Raw genomic sequence first — 24,678 nt, 5'->3', positions numbered from 1 at the left:
GTGATTGTAAAATGTAAAATAAATTAATTATAAAGCCATTGTGTATATTTTGTTCAATTTCCCATTCTATATGTATAGATCTTTGTGTCCTGTTTGCTTTTAGCTTGTAGATAATCACTTTTATCCGTACAAATTCAATAAAAAACACTTTGTGTAACTTGTGTTACATATTTTGTGATAAATAAAATATTTGTAGAGTTAATTAGAAATGCTTCTTTTCATTTTATTATTGTTGTTATTGTTCCGAACAATGTCACACACAAAAAAACCCTGAAAAATATTAAAATTGACGAAAATTCAATTTTTTGGTATTTTTTCCAAAAAAGTCCCCAAACTATCGGAATGTTTAGATTTTCATAAAATCAACTCTACATAGTTGCATAACCATTATATGAAAGTTTCAACGAATTTTGCTGGTTAATTGCGAAAGTGTGGAGCCACCTTAAGGACCCAAATCCCAGCCGGCGGCTCAAATAATATAATATAGTTCTGTGCACTAATTTTATGTACTCTGGATGTTAGCTGGAGCTTAATGTCAAATCATGCAATATCACATCAACTAATGTCACATCACATAATGTCACATCACTTAATGTCATCTCAATTAATGATATCTCACTTAATGTCACATCACTTATGTCAAATAGACTTAATATCACATCATTTAATAACATGTCACTTAATAGCATATAACTTAATGTCACATCACTTGATATCACATCACTTAATGTCACATCACGTCTTAATGTCATGTCAATTAATGATAAATTACTTAATGTCACATCACTTAATGTCAACTCACTTAATGTCAGATCACCTAATGTCATGTCACTTAACTCATAAAAATATGCATTAAAACATCCAATGAATGTCATGTTTCAAAAGTTAAAACTTTATCAGTCAATAGAGTTTGGTGTCTTACTCACAGAAAATTGTATCAAACTGCCAACTTATAACTGAAGTATTTAAAATACAAAACATGCCATAAGTGTTAATATAAAAAAAGATTGAGGTGATTTTATTTACTGATTTGACAGTTTTAAGTATGAATACAGTACAGAATATCATTAGGCTATTTATATTGCCAATTTATCGTAATGAAGCTGAATATTTCAATGAAGTAAATGAATTATCAATGACATTTCACTGCCAGAAATATGTAAAAAACAAGTCTTGTAATTTTATTTAGCAATCTTCATTGTACAATCACATCACTTTGAAATTTTAAATTAAAGACCACTGCAGAGTTTAGACATTTAATTAACATCACACATCAACTGTTCAGATCATTTTTTTCTCATTTAAAAAAAAAAAAATTGAGTGAAGTCTTTGTGATTCTTTTAGAGGGATAGGAAATCTATTTGCATCTGCCTCACTGAAGGGTCTGTTGGAGGAATTGGTAATCTGATTTATCCTGTCTGGTGTAGACATTTTTCTTTCAGCAGTTCTCGTAATGCCAATATACCAGTGTACATGTATTTCAATCAACACAAATTGTAGCTAATCAAAATCATCTTCAGGTTTTTATTAAGTAATTGATTAGCAAGGATCTGTAAGCAGCACTAAATTACAGCTAAATCTCCTACTGGTCATATAGACTACAGGACTGTCACAGCTATATCTCCCACTGGTCATATAGACTACACGGCTGTCACAGCTACATCTCCTACTGGTCATATAGACTACAGGACTCTCACAGCTACATCTCCCACTGGTCATATAGAATCTGTAAGCAGCACTAAATTACAGCTAAATCTCCTGCTGGTCATATAGACTACAGGACTATCACAGCTACATCTCCCACTGGTCAGAGAGACTACAGGACTGTCACAGCTATATCTCCCACTGGTCATATAGCCTACAGGACTGTCACAGCTACATCCCCCACTGGTTATATAGACTACAGGGCTGTCACAGCTACATCTCCCACTGCTCATATAGACTACAGGTCTGTCACAGCTTCATCTCCCACTGGTCATATAGACTACATGTAGCTAATCAAAATCATCTTCAGGTTTTTATTAAGTAATTGATTAGCAAGGATCTGTAAGCAGCACTAAATTACAGATAAATCTCCTACTGGTCATATAGACTACAGGACTGGCACAGCTACATCTCCCACTGGTTATATACCATCTCCCACTGGTCATATAGACTAGAGGACTGTCACAGCTACATCTCCGCCTGATTATATAGACTACAGGGCTGTCACAGCTACACCTCCCACTAGTTATATAGACTACAGGACTCTCACAGCTACATCTCCCACTGGTTATATACCATCTCCCACTGGTCATATAGACCTAAATCTCCTACTGGTTATATAGACTTCAGGATTGTCACAGCTACATCTCCTACTGGTCATATAGACTACAGGACTGGCACAGCTACATCTCCCACTGGTCATATAGAATCTGTAAGCAGCACTAAATTACAGCTAAATCTCCTACTGGTCATCTAGACTACAGGACTGTCACAGCTCCAACTCCCACTGGTCATATAAACTACAGGACTGTCACAGCTACACCTCCCACTAGTTATATAGACTACTGGACTGTCACAGCTACATCTCCCCCTGGTTATATAGACTACAGGACTGTCAGAGCTACATCTCCCACTGGTCATAAAGACTACAGGACCGTCACAGCTACATCTCCTACTGGTCATAAGGACTACAGGTCTTTCACAGCTACATCTCCTACTGGTCACTACATCTCCTACTGGTTATATAGATTACAGGACTGTCACAGCTACATCTTCCACTGGTTATACAGACTACAGGACTGTCACAGCTAAATCTCCTCCTGGTTATATAGACTGCAGGTCTGTCACAGCTACATCTCCTTCTGGTCACTACATCTCCTACTGGTTATATCGACCACAGGTCTGTCACAGCTACATCTGCCACTGGTCATATAGACTACAGGAATGTCACAGCTACATCTCCTACTGGGTATATAGACTTCAGGATTGTCACAGCTACATCTCCTACTGGGTATATAGACTTCAGGATTGTCACATCTACATCTCCTACTGGTCACTACATCTCCTACTGGTTATATAGACTCCATGTCTGTCACAGCTACATCTCCCACGGGTCATATAGACTACAGGACTGTCAAAGCTACATCTCCCACTGGTTATATACCATCTCCCACTGGTCATATAGACTACAAGACTGCCCACTGGTCATATAGACTACAGGAATGTCACAGCTACATCTCCTACTGGGTATATAGACTTCAGGATTGTCACATCTACATCTCCTACTGGTCACTACATCTCCTACTGGTTATATAGATTACAGGTCTGTCACAGCTACATCTCCCACGGGTCATATAGACTACAGGACTGTCACAGCTACATCTCCCACTGGTTAAAAAGACTACAGGACTGTCACAGCTACATCTCCTACTGGTCATAAGGACTACAGGTCTGTCACAGCTACATCTCCTACTGGTTATATAGACTACAGGACTGTCACAGCTACATCTCCTACTGGTCATAAGGACTACAGGTCTGTCACAGCTACATCTCCCACTGGTCATATAGACTACAGGACTGTCACAGCTACATGTCCTACTGGTTAAAAAGACTACAGGTCTGTCACAGCTACATCTCCTACTGGTTATATAGACTACAGGACTGTCACAGCGACATCTCCCACTGGTCATATAGACTACAGGCCTGTCACAGCTACATCTCCTACTGGTCATAAGGACTACAGGTCTGTCACAGCTACATGTCCTACTGGTTAAAAAGACTCCAGGTCTGTCACAGCTCCATCTCCTACTCGTTATATAGACTACAGGTCTGTCACAGCTACATCTCCCACTGGTTATATTGACTACAGGACTGTCACAGCTACATCTCCTCCTGGTTATATAGACTACAGGGCTGTCACAGCTACATCTCCCACTGGTCATATAGACTTCAGGATTGTCACAGCTACATCTCCTACTGGTTATATAGAATTCAGGATTGTCACAGCTACATCTCCTACTGAGCTACATCTCCCACTGGTTATATAGACTACAGGGCTGTCACAGCTCCATCTCCCACTGGTCATATAGACTACAGGACTGTCACAGCTACATTTCCTACTGGTTATATAGACTACAGGTCTGTCATAGCTACATCTCCCACTGGTCATATAGACTACAGGACTGTCACAGCTACATCTCCTACTGGTTATATAGACTTCAGGATTGTCACAGCTACATCTCCTACTGGTCATATAGACTTCAGGATTGTCACAGCTACATCTCCTACTGGTTATATAGACTACAGGACTGTCACAGCTACATCTCCTACTGGTTATATAGACTACAGGACTGTCACAGCTACATCTCCCACTGGTTATATAGACTACAGGACTGTCACAGCTACATCTCCTACTGGTTATATAGACTACAGGTCTGTCACAGCTACATCTCCCACTGGTTATATAGACTACAGGTCTGTCACAGCTACATCTCCCACTGGTCATATAGACTACAAGTTTGTCACACTCCATCACCTTCAGTTCTTTACAAACAGATTAGTTTTATTGGGTACATTGCTGACTTAATGGGGAATTGGGTGGTGATATTTGATGGCTGAATATCCTAACATGTTGAGATTGGCTTCAGAATTACCGGTCAAAGTAATCATTGATATCGGTGGGAAATGTTTTTTTGTAATGGACCAAGGATTAGGGCCATGACGATACAGCAATAAACACAGGACCGTACATTGTATAGTGTTTGTAACCCTGTTAGTGTCTGTGTCTGCTGGGTAATATGATAAGCATTCTAGCTCAGTTTGTCCAATTTTTTTACCCTCACTTTTACTTCGGAAATCAGTAAAATTGTCCACACAATGGGTTTTGCTTCCTTTTCTTTATTACATAGAGGGTTTTACATAATTATTTTATCAAATAGCACTCGTATTGTACATACCTCTCTGGCACATTCATATTTTGCCACATAATATCTCCCTGTGAAAAATTGACAAGTAAGTGTAATATAATTTCTGTTTGAGAGATCCTCTGGCTTTAATAGATCTTACTGATGTGTGACGGTCATCAGGAGGAGGTCCCTAATGCTGTAGTGATGTATGGCCATGTCAGACACAGTTTTATTGACCAGAATCCTGTTGTACCAAGTTTTTATTAACTTGAAAATCTGTTAGGTTTGATTTTTTTATATGAAAACTTTTTGAGATAGAATGTGTACATAATTGAGTATTTTATGTACTTTTTGATATGGTGATTGTATTGGATCTCAGAACAGTCTTATCTTGTTTTCAATCTCAACCTTTTTAATAATATCACCAATTTGATTTTACTCTCATGAATACTGAAGATAACCAGACTTTATATTTTATGTCCGATGTTTGTGTGTCAACTACAGTGTGCTGACGGGATTGGTAATTGTTAAATGGAGATATTAGTTCTTGACTAAAAGGAAAAAAGGCCATGTATCAGGTTAATTAATACTACAACATGTATAACTTATAAACGTATATAAATCACACATGCAGGCCCCAATAGAGTCCAGAGGAAAACCATATGGTCAAATAGGTGACCCCATACATTTTCACATCAAATTGTTAAATCAGATAATCAAATTTCAGTGTTGGTGAAAGGTGAGTGAGCTAACAACAGCCCTTCCTGACAGCCTTAATAGCATGTATTAGGGACATGGTTCAGAGAAATTCTATACAGTAGAAGGAGAAATGTGCTGTACTTAGGGCAGTGTTGACAGTAACATTACATGTTGTGTTGTTACAATGACAATGTAAACAAAGATTCTGATTGATACATTGTCATGAAAATAACACACACTTCTGTAACAAGCCGGCTAAATTAAAGATAACAGTTAACAAACGCAATACAACAAACAATACGTTCCATCTGCCCCATGATAGATTACAGAGATGTTACCTATGTGTGTTGTTAAACCATCAATCACTTATTGTAAGAGATGGGGGACTATGGATTGCCTTGCAATAGTTTGCCATATTTTGGTTATTTTACAAACAAACATATCATTCTTAATTTGAAGCAGTGAACTAGTCCTTCACCACGTGCAAATGGTCTCCTGTTTGAGGCCTTTGTGGGGCAGTCGCCAGGTACTGACTACAAGTCAGTGGTTTTTCGCCAGGTTCTCTGGTTTTCCACCACCAACAAAACTTAGGATGTACAGCACAAACAAACTATGGAATCAACATATTGCCGCTTTGTATCAGTACCAGGCTGTCTACCAACCATGTACCAGACTGGCACAGTACCAGGCTGTCTATCAACCGTGTACCAGGCTGCCTACCAACCAAGTACCAGACAGGCACAGAACCAGGCTGTCTACCAACCGTGTACCAGACAGGCCCAGTACTAGGCTGTCTATCAACCGTGTACCAGGCTGCCTACCAACCATGTACCGGACAGGCACAGTACCAGGCTGTCTACCAACCCTGTACCAGGCTGTCTACCAACCGTGTGCCAGATAGGCACAGTACCAGGCTGTCTACCAACCGTGTACCAGGCACAGTACCAGGCTGTCTACCAACCATGTACCAGGCTGTCTACCAACCGGGTACCAGATAGGCACAGTACCAGGCTGTCTACCAACCATGTACCAGACTGGCACAGTACCAGGCTGTATACCAACCATGTACCAGACAGGCACAGTACCAGGCTGTCTATCAAACGTGTACCAGGCTGTCTACCAACCGTGTACCCGACTGGCACAGTACCAGGCTGTCTCCCAACCGTGTACCAGACAGGCACAGAACCAGGCTGTCTACCAACCGTGTACCAGACAGGAACAGTACTAGGCTGTCTATCAACCGTGTACCAGGCTGTCTACCAACCGTGTACCCGACTGGCACAGTACCAGGCTGTCTACCAACCGTGTACCAGACAGGCACAGTACTAGGCTGTCTATCAACCGTGTACCAGGCTGCCTACCAACCATGTACCAGACAGGCACAGTACCAGGCTGTCTACCAACCGTGTACCAGACAGGCACAGTACCCCAGGCTGTCTACCAACCATGTACCAGGCTGTCTACCAACCGTGTACCAGATAGGCACAGCACCAGGCTGTCTACCAACTGTGTACCAGACAGGCACAGTACCAGGCTGTCTACCAACCGTGTACCAGACAGGCACAGTACTAGGCCGTCTATCAACCGTGTACCAGATAGGCCCCGCACCAGGCTGTCTACCAACTTTGTACCAGGCTGTCTACCAAGCGTGTACCAGACAGGCACAGTCCCAGGCTGTCTACCACCCGTGTACCAGACAGGCACAGTCCCAGGCTGTCTACCAACCGAGTACCAGATAGGCACAGCACCGGGCTGTCTACCAACTGTGTACCAGCCAGGCACAGTACCAGGCTGGCTACCAACCGTGTACCAGATAGGCACAGTACTAGGCTGTCTACCAACCGTGTACAAGACAGGCACAGTACCAGGTTGTCTACCAACCATGTACCTGACAGGCACAGAACCAGGCTGTCTATCAACAATGTACCAGGCTGTCTACCACCCGTGTACCAGACAGGCACAGTACCAGGCTGTCTACCAACCATGTACCTGACAGGCACAGTACCAGGCTGTCTATCAACAATGTACCAGGCTGTCTACCAACCGTGTACCAGACAGGCACAGTACCAGGCTGTCTACCAACCTTGTACCAAGCTGTCTACCAGCCATGTACCAGGCTGACTATCACCCATGTACCAGCCAGGCACACTACCAGGCTGTCTACCAACCGTGTACCAGACAGGCAAAGTACCAGGCTCTCTACCAACCATGTACCAGGCTGTCTATCAACCGTGTACCAGGCTGTCTATCAACCGTATACCAGGCTGTCTACCAACCTTGTACCAAGCTGTCTACCAGCCATGTACCAGGCTGACTATCACCCATGTACCAGCCAGGCACACTACCAGGCTGTCTACCAACCGTGTACCAGGCTGTCTATCAACTGTGTACCAGGCTGGCTATCAACCGTGTCCCAGGCTGTCTACCAACCTTGTACCAAGCTGTCCACCAACCATGTACCAGGCTGACTATCACCCATGTACCAGCCAGGCACACTACCAGGCTGTCTACCAACCGTGTACCAGATAGGCACAGTACCAGGCTGTCTACCAACCCTGTACCAGGCTGTCTACCAACCTTGTACCAAGCTGTCTACCAGCCATGTACCAGGCTGACTATCAACCATGTACCCGACAGGCACAGTACCAGGCTGTCTACCAACTGTGTACCAGGCTGTCTATCAACCGTGGACCAGGCTGTCTATCAACCGTGTACCAGGCTGTCTACCAACCTTGTACCAAGCTGTCTACCAACCATGTACCAGGCTGACTATCAACCATGTACCAGACAGGCACAGTACCAGGCTGTCTACCAACCGTGTACCAGACAGGCAAAGTACCAGGCTGTCTACCAACCATGTACCAGACAGGCAGAGTACAAGTCTGTCTATCAACCGTGTACCAGACTGGCACAGTACCAGGGCTGTCTATCAACCGTGTACCAGGCTGTCTACCAACCTTGTACCAAGCTGTCTACCAGCCATGTACCAGGCTGACTATCACCCATGTACCAGACAGGCACAGTACCAGGCTGTCTATCAACTATGTTCCAGGCTGTCTACCAACCGTGTACCAGATAGGCTGTCTATCAACCGTGTACCAGGCTGTCTATCAACAGTGTACCAGGCTGTCTACCAACCTTGTACCAAGCTGTCTACCAACCATGTACCAGGCTGACTATCAACCATGTTCCAGACAGGCACAGTACCAGGCTGTCTATCAACTATGTTCCAGGCTGTCTACCAACCGTGTACCAGATAGGCTGTCTATCAACCGTGTACCAGGCTGTCTATCAACAGTGTACCAGGCTGTCTACCAACCTTGTACCAAGCTGTCTACCAACCATGTACCAGGCTGACTCTCAACCATGTACCAGACAGGCCCAGTACCAGGCTGTCTACCAACCATGTACCAGACAGGCAGAGTACAAGTCTGTCTATCAACCGTGTACCAGACTGGCACAGTACCAGGGTGTCTACCAACCATGTACCAGACAGGCACAGTACCAGGCTGTCTTTCAACCGTGTACCAGGCTGTCTACCAACCATGTACCAGACAGGCAGAGTACAAGTCTGTCTATCAACCGTGTACCAGACTGGCACAGTACCAGGCTGTCTACCATCCATGTACCAGACAGGCACAGTACCAGGCTGTCTATCAACTATGTTCCAGGCTGTCTACCAACCGTGTACCAGATAGGCTGTCTATCAACCGTGTACCAGGCTGTCTACCAACCGTGTACCAGACAGGGACAGTACCAGGCTGTCTACCAACCATGTACCAGACAGGCAGAGTACCAGTCTGTCTATCAACCGTGTACCAGACTGGCACAGTACCAGGTTGTCTACCAACCATGTACCAGACAGGCACAGTACCAGGCTGTCTATCAACTATGTACCAGGCTGTCTACCAACCGTGTACCAGATAGGCACAGTACTAGGCTGTCTACCAACCGTGTACCAGGCTGTCTATCAACCGTGTACCAGGCTGTCTACCAACCATGTACCAGACAGGCACAGTACTAGGCTGTCTAACAACCATGTACCAGACAGGCACAGTACCAGGCTGTCTATCAACCGTGTACCACGCAGGCACAGTACCAGGCTGTCTACCAACCATGTACCAGACAGGCACAGTACAGGGCTGTCTACCAACCGTGTAACAGACAGGCAAAGTACAAGGCTGTCTACCAACCATGTACCAGACAGGCACAGTACCAGGCTGCCTACCAACCATGTACCAGACAGGCACAGTACCAGGCGGTCTACCAACCGTGTACCAGACAGGCACAGAACCAGGCTGTCTACCAACCATGTACCAGGCAGGCACAGTACCAGGCTGTCTACCAGCCATGTACCAGACAGGCACAGTACCAGGCTGCCTACCAACCATGTACCAGGCTGTCTACCAACCATGTTCCAGACAGGCACAGTACCAGGCTGTCTATCAACTATGTACCAGGCTGTCTACCAACCGTGTACCGGACAGGCACAGTACCAGGCTGTCTACCAACCATGTACCAGACAGGCACAGAGCTCTCAGTACGGGGCATGTTGTCCTCCATGATTTACTTGTCTGGGACCTCAGAACCTTGAATACAAACATGGATAAATATTAATAAAGGGAGATAATAAAGCACCCAAACCTACCCAAAAGGTAGTTGACTTTCTGTCTGACGGACATCTCAGTCGAGACAAGGGCAGATAACGTATTGATTGTGATTATGTCTTGGGCTGATCCAGGGTTTCCTGCTTACGAAAATGTATGAGGTGGAGTTTATTGAGGTCGATAAAATGAAGTGAGTTAGATTCTTCATTTGCGAACACACACACACGTCCCTTTCAAGTTATGGGGGAATTCCCAAATACTTAACCACAGGGTGTGACCCCCTCGATCTGTCTATCATAACAAGTTTCTACATCGAACAATAAGTCACACCTGTGATCCGTCACCAGTTTGACAGGTCTGTTGACAAGTTGTAAGATAAAGATGCTATTTGATTGAACATGTACCATCATAATTAAAATGTCAATCATTTTTTTTTTTAAATCAATTATTTCACATAATAAAAACATTAAGTGTGAAAGAAAGAAAAGTCAAGTGCAGGCTATTTAAATTTCTTCTCTCTACTGAAGGGGTGACGTGTAATTCAACTAGCCCCACAACCCTGCTTTAAGTTTCTAAGGTCAAGGTCAAGGGCATTGTCACTGAAAATAGATCTTGGTGGTACAGCATCCTAGATACTGGAGTATTTGACAAGTTGATACACTGTGATATGTAGATGTGCAAAAGGAATTTTAAAAGTTTTTAAGGTCAAGGTCACTGTTGCTATAAAAATACCATGGAGAGGCTAGGGGGGGGGTATGGTTAGGCGCATTGCAGGGCCCTTGCTGACCTGTCAATAAAATCCTTAACGACTTTTACAGAATCACTAGATGTAGAGTGATATTTTTCCTGAAGCTTGCACTGGTGATTTGGATTTAGTTTTGGTCAAATTAATTGATTTGACCTCCTTCAAGATCACATAAAAAAGCATGTCAAAATGTCTAAAGGACTTCAACAGCATTATAAAGCCTAGAGTTATGACTGAATAACCATGACTGACCTTCAAGTTTACGGGAGTCAAATGTGTTAAAAACACCAAAAAAACATAGGGGAGTGCTGAAGGCCTGTGGGGCTCTTGTTTAAACCTGAATATTATATTACTTTGTCGTTGCTTGGTTTCTTGCTTAATAATAAAAAGATGCAATTGAATCTTGTTAGTTTATGAGTTTATGGTGTGAAACTGTTATATTTTAATCTTAGATCATTTACATCTAATGCAGCTGATGGTATGTGTAGTCTCCCCCTTCCCAGGTTAAATCTCTCGTTACTCTAGATGTCACAGCTGGTTACCTGCTGCCTCAGGTGGGAATAATGTCAACACTTATTTGTCATTGTCACCCTCCAGTATACAGTAGGTAATCATTCAAAAACATTCTGACACAACTGACTAAATCACAGGAACATACGCAATCTAGTGTTTTCATATATAAGGTTTTATGATATACATGATAATATACATATAAGAAATATATACAGGAGCGGGCTTTTCTAAGTTGAGATAACTTGTGCCTAATCCTTTTTGTTGAATGACAAATAAAATATGTTTAAATCAAAATCAATATACACAATTAATTAGGCTGTTTACTTGCCGGTCTACTTAAAATTAAAATTAGATCTGTACATCTCACCTCTTTGTTGTTATGCCGTAGGAACACATTTACATTTAAAATCCTTAATTGTAATTACAACCTACATATGTAGTTATACGGACAAAACTATGTAAATACTAATTAGCTGTCTTGTAATTACAAGATGCTGTGTCATAATCACAAGATAAAATGTATTTTGAATAATTGAAAAAGGTCCTGTTGCACCCTTTTTAGGGTCGATAGGTCACACAAAGGAGTGGCGGGACACAGGTTGTAGGATTTCAGCTACATCATTTCTAACTCACCTGGTCCGAAGGTCAAAGATGAACGTATGCCATATCTTGACACCTGTCATCAATCCCTCCAATCATCATGATTTTCTTCTCGCAGATTATTCTGTGTCACTGAATAAACTGACTGGAAACATCTTTAGGTGGTGGGAATTAAAAATTGTATAAATGGATGGGCTGACTTTCTTGAGAGTTGAGGAGCAGAAGTAAAAGTGTAGCTTAGCCATATCAACTTAAAAGCCTTTTCCTCTGAAACTTAATGATTGATAACAACCATATTTTTTTAAGAAGCAAGTGGTCAAGTTTTTAAATTCTGTCAAGAAGGAGACGGTGCCCCCAGGGGATTGAGGGGGGAGGGGTGTGTGCCCCCAGGGGGCTGAGGGGGGAGGGGTGTGTGAAAAACTGTATTTGGCCATATTGCTTTCAGCGACTTCATCTCTAGAACTGTAAGATGGATGTCAGCCATATTTGGGTAGAGGCATTCTTACATGGTGGTGATTGAAAAATGATTAAGGTCGAATGAGTGTATTGATAAACGGAAATAGAAAGTACATCCCTTGTTGAAAATCCAATGTAGGGAGACTGTATCACAATTTCCGCATATTCTAATGAGTCTAGAGTTGTTTAATCTTAAACTGATGAATATTGTATGTTTATTATTGGCAAAACAGTGTGTTCTCTCAGTATTAAAGTATTTCAAAGCAATCCAGGCATTAATTCAGCTGTTTTTTATCAATGAGTCACATGTGTCCATTTTTAGCTCACCGGGTCAGAAGGACCAAGGTGAGCTTATGCCATACCGTGGCATCCGTCGTCCGTCCGTCCATCGTCGTCTGTCCGTCGTCCGCCCGTCGTCTGTCCGTCAACAATTTCTTGGAAATGGTTGAGATCCCCACCATATAACCATATATACAATCGCTGAGTGTAAAGAAAGGAATGCACATTTGCTCCCAGGATGGCCCTAGGGTCTGACCCCACCCCTGGAGACTTAACTCCTGGGACATAACTTTGAAATGGTTAAGATCCCCACCCCAAAACTATATATACAATTGTTGGGCATAAAGAGACGAATGCAGTCATGATATTGGAATTGATCCTGGAGTCTGGCCACAACCCTAGGGACCTAGTTTCTGAGTCACAGCTTGGAAACAGTTGAGATACCCACCCAAACACCATACATAAAATTGCTGGGCATAAAAAATCAAATACAGATATGCTACAAGGATTGGCCTTGGGGTCTGGCATATTCCCTTGGATCTCATTTGGAGAATATTTTGCCATGATTGCTTAGATATCCAGGTGAGCGATACAGGCCCTCTGGGCCTCTTGTTTTGTACTTCAGGAAACCGGCTACCTATCTTACTACTGTGAAGTTTTTATTGACATTATTTGGCAGAAAATTGTGTCTTTCATTTTTTTCTCAAAATTCACTCCTTTTAACATAAATTTCCATTTAAAATCCTTAAAATTCAGACTACCTATATTTTTTTGTGGCAGAAAATGTTCTTCACTTTAAGGCAATATAACTACAAAAATTTGAAGAAATTCTACTGAGAAATGGTGACACAAATTTATTACCTTAACCCTTTCATCACTGTAGACCATAATGGACTCATCCATATCAATGTATGGTAGAGTCTACTAAAGTTACATAGGGGTGAAAGGGTTAAGGGATATAGGTACAGGGCCAAAAATGGTAATTTGATTACATTGTTGAAGCAACTTCTTTGGAACTATGAGAAGATACCAACCACATTGGTTGAAAGCATTTTCAGGTGGAGGGGGTTCACAATTGTACAAAAAGCGGGGCTGACCCTGGGAGTTGAAGGATAGGGTAAAACGTTGAGGGGTAGGGTCAAACAGGTGTTATAAAGTTGTAAATGGCCTCTTGGTTCGCTCTGGGTCAATATACTATGAGGCACCTTTCTCTATTTCAGGTCTTCATGAAGGAACTTTGCTATAGGAACAGTAACTAAATACCCTGATAGGTAGAAATATATAATAGTTTTTACAGTATTTGTGATATTGAGCTTAAGTTAATTTGAAGACCACTTATGCACCAGGGTTCATTATTGACATATTTAGGTTTTTAACAATGATAATTTTATTCTGCAGGGGTAACTGTGATTTCTCGGCTGCCAACATCTTAAGGAAACATTACCATCGGCCAGACTTCCTTCCTGTCGACTCAGAATCTAGTAAAACCGACTGGATCTTCATGGGAAGTCCTGGACATGGCGCCCACCTACACGTCAGTGTTTTACTCTATCACATCTCCAGTAATGGTTACTGAGATATTGTATATCATGTCTTAGATATGTATTTCTGATACATTATATATATCATTTCTGTGACATTATATATTACTCAAATTTTATGATTTTATTATCAATCTACTATTTACATGATACGGGGTAATAGATCATAAATATACTGTGAACCTACATATTATAGTCAAACTAAGTGCTATTAAGTTTTTACAGATTAGCATAATAATAATTTGATAAAATGTCACACCCACAAAATATGAAATAGAAAATAATAAATAGAAACTTTCATTAGCACAATCATATTAATATAGTGCATTATTTACAGCCACCACTAAAATATGTATGTTTATATTAATCAAAACATGGTGTTGTCTAAAAGCCCTATCACAGTGCAATCTTCCTCCATGATTATTATAAACAAATTATTTCCTATTCATGTCATCGGCCTATGTCAAAGCTTGTCAGTCCACAACACATGATAGATAAAGATTGATAACAAATATTTGAAATTTTGTAAATTGGAGACATAGTGGGAAGCTAAAACTGATGAATCCTGTTAAGGTCATAGGAGTGTATTCATAGACGGAAGTAGGAAGTACATCCCTAGTTGAAAATCCAATGTAGGGAGACAGTATCACAATTTCCGCATATTCTAATGTTTAATATTAAACTAATGAATATTGTATGTTTATTATTGACAGAACAGTGTTTTCTCTCAATATTAGAGTATTTCAAAGCAATGCAGGCATTAATTCAGTTTTATTAGCTCGCCTGGCACGAAGTGCCAAGTGAGCTTATGCCGTGGCGCAGCGTCCGGCGTCAATATTTTACTTTAAACAACTTCTTAATAACCGAAAGCCCTAGGGTATCAATATTTGGCCAGAAACAAACTGGGATGAAGGGCTACAAAGTTTGTTAAAATTAATGACCTTCACCCATTTTCAAGGTCACAGGGGTCAAATATGTTAAAAACTTTAAACATCTTCTTCTCGATAACCAAACTGCCCAGGGAGATGATATTTGGCCAGTAGCATGCTTGGGTGAAGGGCTACCAAGTTTGTTCAAATGAATGACCTTCAATTATATTCAAGGTCACAGGGGTCAATTGTCTTAAAAAACCTTTAAATAACTTCTTCTGAATAACCAAAATGCCCAGGGGGATGATATTTGGCCAGTAGCATGCTGAGATGAAGGGCTACCAAGTTTGTTCAAATGAATGACCTTCACCCATATTCAAGGTCACAGGGGTCAAATATGTTAAAAACCTTTAAACAACTTCTTCTGTATAACCAAAATGCCCAGGGTAATGATATTTGGCCAGTAGCATGCTGAGATAAAGGGCTACAAAGTTTGTTCAAATAAATGACCTTCACCCATATTCAAGGGCACAGGGGTGAAATATGTTAAAACATTAAACAACTTCTTCTGAATAACCAAAATGCACAGGGTGATGATATTTGGCCATTAGAATGCTGAGATGAAGGGCTACAAAGTTTGTTTAAATGTATGACCTTGAATCATATTCAAGGTCACAAGGAGCAAATATGTTCAAAATATTTAAACAACTTGTTCTGAATAACCAAAAGGCTCAGAATGTTGATATTTAGTCAGATCAAGGAATACTATGTTTGTTAAAGTGAATGACTTTGACTTATATTCAAGGTCACAGGGGTCAAATTTGTTTAAAATCTTTAAACGACCCTTTCTGAATAACCATGGGTCTCAGGATGTTGATACTTTGCAAGTTGCATACTGAGATGAAAGGCTATACAAATGTTTTAAAATCTTTTAACAGGTACTTTTGAATGACTTTAATCATAAATACTGATATTTTGCCTGTAGCTTTATTTTAGAACACTTTTAAAGTGGCAAGTGTGAGATTTATTCCAGGTGAGCGATGTAGGCCCATTGGGCCTCTTTTTCTATAGGGGGATAATGTACATGTCAAGCTGTCTGTATGAGGAACTGTGCCTCCACTGTTGTGAGGGTCATTACGTTTCTAGATACTAGATAGGTATGGTATTTCCTACACTGTTGTGAGGGTCATTTTGTTTCTAGATACTAGATAGGTATGGTATTTCTTACACTGTTGTGTGGGTCATTATGTTTCTAGATACTAGATAGGTATGGTATTTCCTACACAGTTGTGAGGGTCATAACGTTTCTAGATACTAGATAGGTATGGTATTTCCTACACTGTTGTGAGGGTCATTACTTTTCTAGATACTAAATAGGTATGGTATTTCTTACACTGTTGTGTGGGTCATTACGTTTCTAGCTACTAGATAGGTATGGTATTTCCTTCACTGTTGTGAGTGTCATTATGTTTCTAGATACTAGATAGGTATGGTTTTTCCTACACTGTTGTGAGGGACATTATGTTTTTAGATACTAGATAGGTATGGTATTTCCTACACTGTTGTGAAGGTCATTACTTTTCTAGATACTAAATAGGTATGGTATTTCTTACACTGTTGTGTAGGTCATTACGTTTCTAGATACTAGATAGGTATGATATTTCCTACACTGTTGTGAGGGTCATTACGTTTCTAGATACTAGATAGATATGGTATTTCCTACACTGTTGTGTGGGTAATTACGTTTCTAGATACTAGATAGGTATGGTATTTCCTACACAGTTGTGAGGGTCATAACGTTTCTAGATACTAGGTAGGTATGGTATTTCCTTCACTGTTGTGAGGGTCATTATGTTTCTAGATACTAGATAGGTATGGTTTTTCCTACACTGTTGTGAGGGTCATTATGTTTTTAGATACTAGATAGGTATGGTATTTCCTACACTGTTGTGAGGGTCATTACGTTTCTAGATACTAGATAGGTATGGTATTTCTTACACTGTTGTGTGGGTCATTACGTTTCTAGATACTAGATAGGTATGATATTTCCTACACTGTTGTGAGGGTCATTACGTTTCTGTGATGATTAATGTCTGTCTCTTGACAGGTACATGTTATCACAGGGGATATCAATTTGGGTTTGTCCGTCTGTCTGTCACGCTTCCATTGCTTGCAATAACTGCAACAAAGGTTAAACGATTTTCTTCAAACTTGCTAACAGGATTAAATGCCTTAAGGGCTCAGCCAAGTATGATGACCAATTTCAGCAGACTTTATTTGACGGAGTTATGGCCCATTTGAATTACGAAAAACGTCATTATCTGCTGTTTCCGTGCAATAACTGCAACAAATGATAAACAATTTTTTCTTCAAACTTGGTATCAGGGTTAAATACTGTAAGGGCTCAACCAGTTCAATGACCACTTTCAGCAGTCTTTATTTGGCAGAGTTATGGCCCCTTGAATAACGTAATATATGTTCAATAAAAAGTCTAACTTCTGTATAAGGCTTGTTTTTTCTTCGAGTGTCAAGCTATACATTATGTCTCAACAGCACGATACTCACATGTTTAAACCTAACTTCATTAATGTTTACCTACAATATGTCCTGCAAGCGGGGGATATAAATTCCACAAATTCGCTTGTTTTTTCAAAGCTAGATGTTTCAGCATCTTGTCAAATAAAATGGCTTATCACCCTTGTTAAGGCTTCCCGTTAATAAAGAAAAGACACTTTAGGTTATGTGTTCCAAAATGGTGGAAGTTGTTATTGACAATATATCACAGATGGAATGTTGCTATTTTATGAACATACAGATAATTATTCCTGCTTCAACTTCAAGATCTTATTACGGGTACAGACGTCTTAAACTCAGAGTGCTACAAAATTTGCTTTCTGAAATTTCCTTTCACAATATTTGGGATCACTGTGGTCACATTTATTCAAAAGCTCAAACAACTTCTGGAGAACCAAAAGGCCAAGGGTCATGATCTTTGGCCAGTAACTTTTTGCCATGGAGTGTTTAAACATTTGTAAAAAGAAATGATCTTCACCTGTTGTAAACTATTTATTCTACACTCACACCCATGGTCTATTCTCCAATAACATATTGTAATTAACCAATGAAAAGTGTTATTACATCACACATGGTAGAATAGAAAATGATTTCTGATGTAAAAAGTGATGCCATCGTCACATGTGTGTAACTGTTGTTAGTGTTGATTGTAGACTCCTTCCTTGTCATTACTGATATTCATGTGAAAAACACTTTTAATGTTTCCTACATCAAGGTCTATTTCCTGAATTGTAGTTAATTTAAAAGATTTTATCTAATTTTTCCATTGAATTCAACTTGAAACCAGGAAATTAAAGAGCTAGTCAGTTTGTTAAGGCTTTGATTTATGGTTGTTGACAGATAGACAATGTGGACCTGATGTCGTGGCAGGCACAGATTACCAGCAGGAAACGATGGTTACTGGAGCCACCCCCGGAATGTTACTACAAGTGTGTCCACTCAATGTCAACCGTGGTATCACCAGGGCAGATCAGTAAGTCTATTATTATTTACATACAAGGGAGACAATTCTTTATTTTCATACAGGGGCAATAAATATGTTCTTTCAATTTTTAATTTACAAACAGGGGAGATAAGTATTTATTATCACTATTAATATACAAACAGGGATATACGCATGTATAATCACTATTAACACCCAGGGGAGATAATTATGTTTTATCACTGTCAATAACACCCAGGGGGGGAGATTATTATGATTTATCATTGTTTATTTTCATCCAGGGGAGATAAGTATGTATTATCACTGTCAATATAAAAACAGGGGAAGTAAGTATATTCTATCACTGTCAACTTCATCCCAGGAGATATGTATGCATTAACATTGTTGATTTACACCCAGGGGATATACATTTTTAAATTTTAAATATCTGTCAATTTACACCCAGGGGAGGTAAATTTTTATAATCATTATAGATTTTCCATCCAGGGGTGATACATTTGTGTTGTTGCTTTAATTTTATATTTAGTGAGATATGAATATATTTTATCACTGTTAATTGACAGGGGGGAAATAAGTATGGTTTATTACTGTAAATTACACACCCGGGAGAAAAGTATGTACTCTAAATGTAAATTACACCCCCGGGATATAAGTATGTACTATAACTGTCAATTATACACCCTAAGGAGATAATATAAGTATGTACTATTACTGTAAATTAAACCCTGAGGAGATAATATAAGTATGTACTATTACTGTAAATTACACCAAGGGGAGATAAGTATGTACTATTACTGTCAATTACATCTAGGGGAGATAAGTATGTACTATTAATGTAAATTACACCAAGGGGAGATAAGTGTGTACTATTACTGTCAATTACACCAAGGGGAGATAGGTATATACTGTTACTGACAATTACACTCAGGGGAGATACATCTGTAATGTCTTGGGAGTATAGTGAAGTCCCACACTCAGGATTGTAATGAAGTAAAAAAATGATTTGAAATCTTTCTTCCATTACTTTCATGAAAACTTTTTGTCACATAGCTCTTCAGCAATTCATTATTACTTGAGATTACATTTAGGAAAGATATTGAATTTTCTGCTCAGTGGTCACTAGACAGGAAGTGGGTGTGTAAATAATGAGGTTCTGACACGTGGCCAGTGTACTGTGTAATGTGTCCAATCAGAGTGATATCTCTGTACTGTACTGGAGAACCAAACTATCCACGTCTCTATGAGAGTAAGGTGACAGTGAGCCAGTCATACAAATTTCTTCATTTCTACTAACAGTCAATTAACTTTACAGAGATGGTAGTTTTCACCAAGTTAAAATGATGTAAACGGAGCTGGGCGTAGGGGTATATTATATTGTATGATATTTATTACTTCCTGTAATCAGAGCTGGGCGTAGGGGTATATTATACTGTATACTATTTATTACTTCCTGTAATCAGAGCTGGGCGTAGGGGTATATTATATTGTATGATATTTCTTACTTATTGTAAACAGAACTGGGTGTAAGGGGTTTATGATATTGTATGATATTTATTATTTCCTGTAAACAGCGCTGGATGTAGGGATGGATTTTATTTGATGATATTTATTAGCTCACCTGGCCCGAAGGGACAAGTGAGCTTATGGCATGGTGCGGCGTAGGGCGTCCGTCCGGCGTCCATCCGGTGTCAACTTTTTACTTTAAACAACTTCTTTCAGTAACCAAAAGGCATAGGGTAATGATATTTGGCCAGAAGCATGCTTGGATGAAGGGCTTCCAAGTTTGTTCAAATGAATGACCTTCATCAATTTTCAAGGTCACAGGGGTCAAATATGTTGAAAACTTTCAACAACTTCTTCTGAATAACCAAGAGGCCTAGGATGATGATATTTGGCCAGTTACATGCTGGGATGAAGGGCTACCAAGTTTGTTCAAATAAATGACCTTGACTTTTATCCAAGGTCACAGGGGTCAAATATGTTAAACACATTTAAACAACTTCTTCTGAAAAATCAAGAGGCTTAGGGTGATAATATTTGGCCAGTAACATGCTGGGATGAAGGGCTACCAGGATTTTTCAAATAAATGACCTTGACTTATATTCAAGGTCACAGGGGTCAAATATGTTAAAAACATTTAAACAATTTCTTCTGAATAACCAAGAGGCCTAGGGTGATGATAGTTGGCCAGTTACATGCTGGGATGAAGGACTACCAAGTTCAAATGAATGACCTTGATATCTGTATTTTAAGGTCACGGGTCAAATATGTTTAAAACCATTGAATGACTTCTTCTTAATAAGCAAAAGGCCAAGGGTGATGATATTTGGCCATTAACATGCTGGGATGAAGGACTACCAAGTGAATGACCTTCGCCCATATTCAAGGTCACAGTGGTCAATATATGTTTAAATCTTTAAATGATTTGTTCTGTATAACCAAAAGGCCCAGGGTAATGAAATTTTTCCAGAAGTATGCTGGGTTGGAAGACTATAAACTCTGTTCAACCTTATATTATAATGTCCTTGTTCGACATTCAAGGTCACAGGTGTCATATGTTTAAATCTTTTAATAGGTTCTTATGAATGAAACACTGATATTTTGCCTGTAGCTGTATTTTAGTCCACTTTTAAGATTACAAGTGTGAGATTAATATCAGTTGAGCGATGCAGGCCCATTGGGCCTCTTGTTACTTCCTGTTAACAGAGCTGGGCGTAGGGATATAATATATTGTATGATATTTCTTACTTCCTGTAAACAGAGCTGGGCGTATGGATATATTATATTGTATGATATTTCTTAATTCCTGTAAACAGATCTGGGCGTAGGGATATTTCATAGTGTATGATATTTTTTACTTCCTGTAAACAGAGCTGGGTGTACAGGGATATATTATATTGTATGATATTTATTAGGGCCCCGTATCAGAGATCCGGGTGCCCTATAGTAATCACCCTGTCTGTCTGTCTGTCTGTCTGTCCACAAATGTTGTTCCTGGCTGATAACTTTAGTATTTATTGACCGATGAACATGAAACGTGGTCATGATGTTCAGTTCACAAAAATACACATTGAGGTAAAAAGTCAAGGTCAAAGGTCAAGGTCATTAGGTTCAAAGGTCAAGGTCAAATTTTACATCTTTTCACTGATAAACATTTTGTTATGACGTTATGAAGCAAAGTTGATCAGGATTAAACAAGGTGTCAACTGGGTCAAGGTCATCAGGTCAGGGGTCAAGGTCAAATTTTGTAGCTTTTCACTGGTGAACATTTTGCTATGACATTATGTAGCAAAGTTGTTCGGAATTAAACAAAGAGACACACTGTGGTAAAAAGTCGAGGTCATAGGTCAAGGTCATTAGAACCAAATGTCAAGGTCAAATTTTGCATCTTTTCACTGATGAACATTTTGTTATGACATGATGAAGCAAAGTTGATCAGAATTAAACAAGGAGTCAATTGACCAAAGGTCAAGGTCACTGGATCAAAGATGAAGGTTAAATTTTGTACCTTTTCCCTGATGAACATTTTGTTATGACATTATGAAGCAATGTTGTTCAGAACTTAACACAGAGTCAACTGACCTTAGGGCCAGGTTACGCGGTCCAAAGGGTCAAGGTCAAGTTTTGTATTTTTCACTGAAGAACATTTTGTTATGATATTAAGAAGCAAAGTTGGTCGGAATTAAAGAATAAGTCAACTGACCAGAGATCAGGGTCACTGGGTTAATGGTTAAGGTCATTTGGGTCCAAAGGTCAAAGACAAAGTGGATCTCAGACTTTGACCCTGGCTCTTGATGGAGGAGGTATATAAGGTGAAATCAAACAAATCAAAGCTAACAAATGAGAATTGCACCGGTATTTTCATTTCTATTAGCCCAGCAAATATGGAGGTGGAAGGAAACAAGACTCACATCATAGTACATGTAAAATGTATATTTTGCTTCCTTGCGATTCTTTTTGAAGTTCAAATGTCAAATGTCAAGCTCAGCTATATGGGCAGATTGCTTCTTGATGATTATGGGGATATATTGCCACAAGACGGGGCCCTTACTGACCAGTCATTGTTCTAGTTACTTCCTGTAAACAGAGCTGGGCATAGGGGTATATTATATTGTATGATATTTATTACTTCCTGTAAACAGAGCTGGGCGTATGGGTTTATTATATTGTATGGTATTTCTTACTAACTTTGAACAGAGCTTGGCATAGGGGTATATTATATTATATGATATTTATTACTTCCTGTAAACAGAGCTGGGCGTAGGGGTTTATTATATTGTATGGTATTTCTTACTAACTTTGAACAGAGCTTGGCATAGGGGTATATTATATTGTATGATATTTATTACTTCCTGTAAACAGAGCTTGGTGTAGGGGTATATTGTATTATATGATATTTATTACTTCCTGTAAACAGAGCTTGGTGTAGTGGTATATTGTATTATATGATATTTATTACTTCCTTTAAACAGAGCTTGGTGTAGGGGTATATTATATTATATGATATTTATTACTTCCTTTAAACAGAGCTGGGTGTAGGGATATATTATATTGTATGGTATTTATTACTTCCTGTAAACAAAGCTGGGTGTAGGGGTTTATTATATTGTATGATATTTATTACTTCCTGTAAACAGAGCTGGGCGTAGGGATATATTATGTTGTATGGTATTTATTACTTCCTGTCAACAGAGCTGGGCGTAGGGGTTTGTTATATTGTATGATATTTATTACTTCCTGTAAACAGAGCTGGGCGTATGGATATATTATATTGTATGATATTACTGACTTCCTGTAAACAGAGCTGGGCGTAGGGGTTTATTATATTGTAAGATATTTATTATTTTCTGTAAACAGAGCTGGGTGTAGGGGTTTATTGTATTGTATGATATTTATTATTTTCTGTAAACAGAGCTGGGTGTAGGGGTATATTATATTGTATGATATTTATTACTTCCTGTAAACAGAGCTGGGCATAGGGATATATTATATTGTATGATATTTATTATTTCCTGTAAACAGAGCTCGGCGTAGGGGTTTATTATATTGTATGATATTTATTACTCCCTGTAAACAGAGCTGGGCGTAGGGGTTTATTGTATTGTATGATATTTATTATTTTCTGTAAACAGAGGTGGGTATAGGGGTATATATTATATTGTATGATATTTATTACTTCCTGTAAACAGAGCTGGGCGTAGGGGTTTATTGTATTGTATGATATTTATTATTTTCTGTAAACAGAGGTGGGAATAGGGGGATATATTATATTGTATGATATTTATTACTTCCTGTAAACAGAGCTGGGCGTAGGGATATATTATATTGTATGATATGTATTACTCCCTGTAAACAGAGCTGGGGGTAGGGATATATTATATTGTATGATATGTATTACTTCCTGCAAACAGAGCTGGGCGTAGGGGTTTATTATATTGTATGATATTTATTACTTCCTTTTGTATGATGATAATAAACTGATAATATAGTGTATGTGTTGTTGTTTAATTGAAATAACTTAAACTATTTTTATCAGCACATCCCTTACCATATGTACCCTGGCAGAGGATCTGGTATATCTACTTGATCCGTATGTGATAGATGTAAATCTATTAAAGTAGATATATATATTCCCGGTTGGTCTGTGTGAGGTGCTGTCAGTGCTGAAGTGAATCGCAATAAGAGCTTGAGTTGTATGTGATTTAGTCGCTAACTTTGTTGATTAAGATGAGGTTACATTGATCACCATGAAATTACACAGACTGCAGAGAAATTACATTCTCAGAATGGGTTACTGATGGAATGCAAAAATAATCTATCTGCTTGGAAATTCAATTTCAGTAATTGCCAATATTCTATTATAAGCAGCCATGTGGAATGATAAGGTGGTGTGAGAGTGTTAATATGTGCCTCCCCTCCTCCCCCTTCCATGCTCTGCTCCTATAGACAGGTGCCACCCCCCC

General features: G+C 39.6%; 1 protein-coding gene across 1 annotated transcript in view; it reads left to right on the top strand.

Annotated features, from left to right (window-relative positions):
- The window catches only part of LOC110458472, a 39,809-nt gene that overhangs the window by 12,967 nt on the left and 2,164 nt on the right, over window positions 1-24,678 (top strand). Inside the window, exons 2-3 of the mRNA XM_021510186.1 lie at window positions 14,187-14,322; window positions 18,613-18,745. Of these exons, the coding sequence (XP_021365861.1) occupies window positions 14,187-14,322; window positions 18,613-18,745 (269 nt within the window). The remainder of the gene's footprint in view (window positions 1-14,186; window positions 14,323-18,612; window positions 18,746-24,678) is intronic.

This window comes from Mizuhopecten yessoensis, unplaced genomic scaffold (assembly GCF_002113885.1).
Source record: "Mizuhopecten yessoensis strain PY_sf001 unplaced genomic scaffold, ASM211388v2 scaffold9615, whole genome shotgun sequence".
NCBI lineage: Eukaryota > Metazoa > Mollusca > Bivalvia > Pectinida > Pectinidae > Mizuhopecten > Mizuhopecten yessoensis.
The sequence above is the reverse complement of the archived record's forward strand: the minus strand, read 5'-3'. Positions and strand labels throughout refer to the sequence as shown.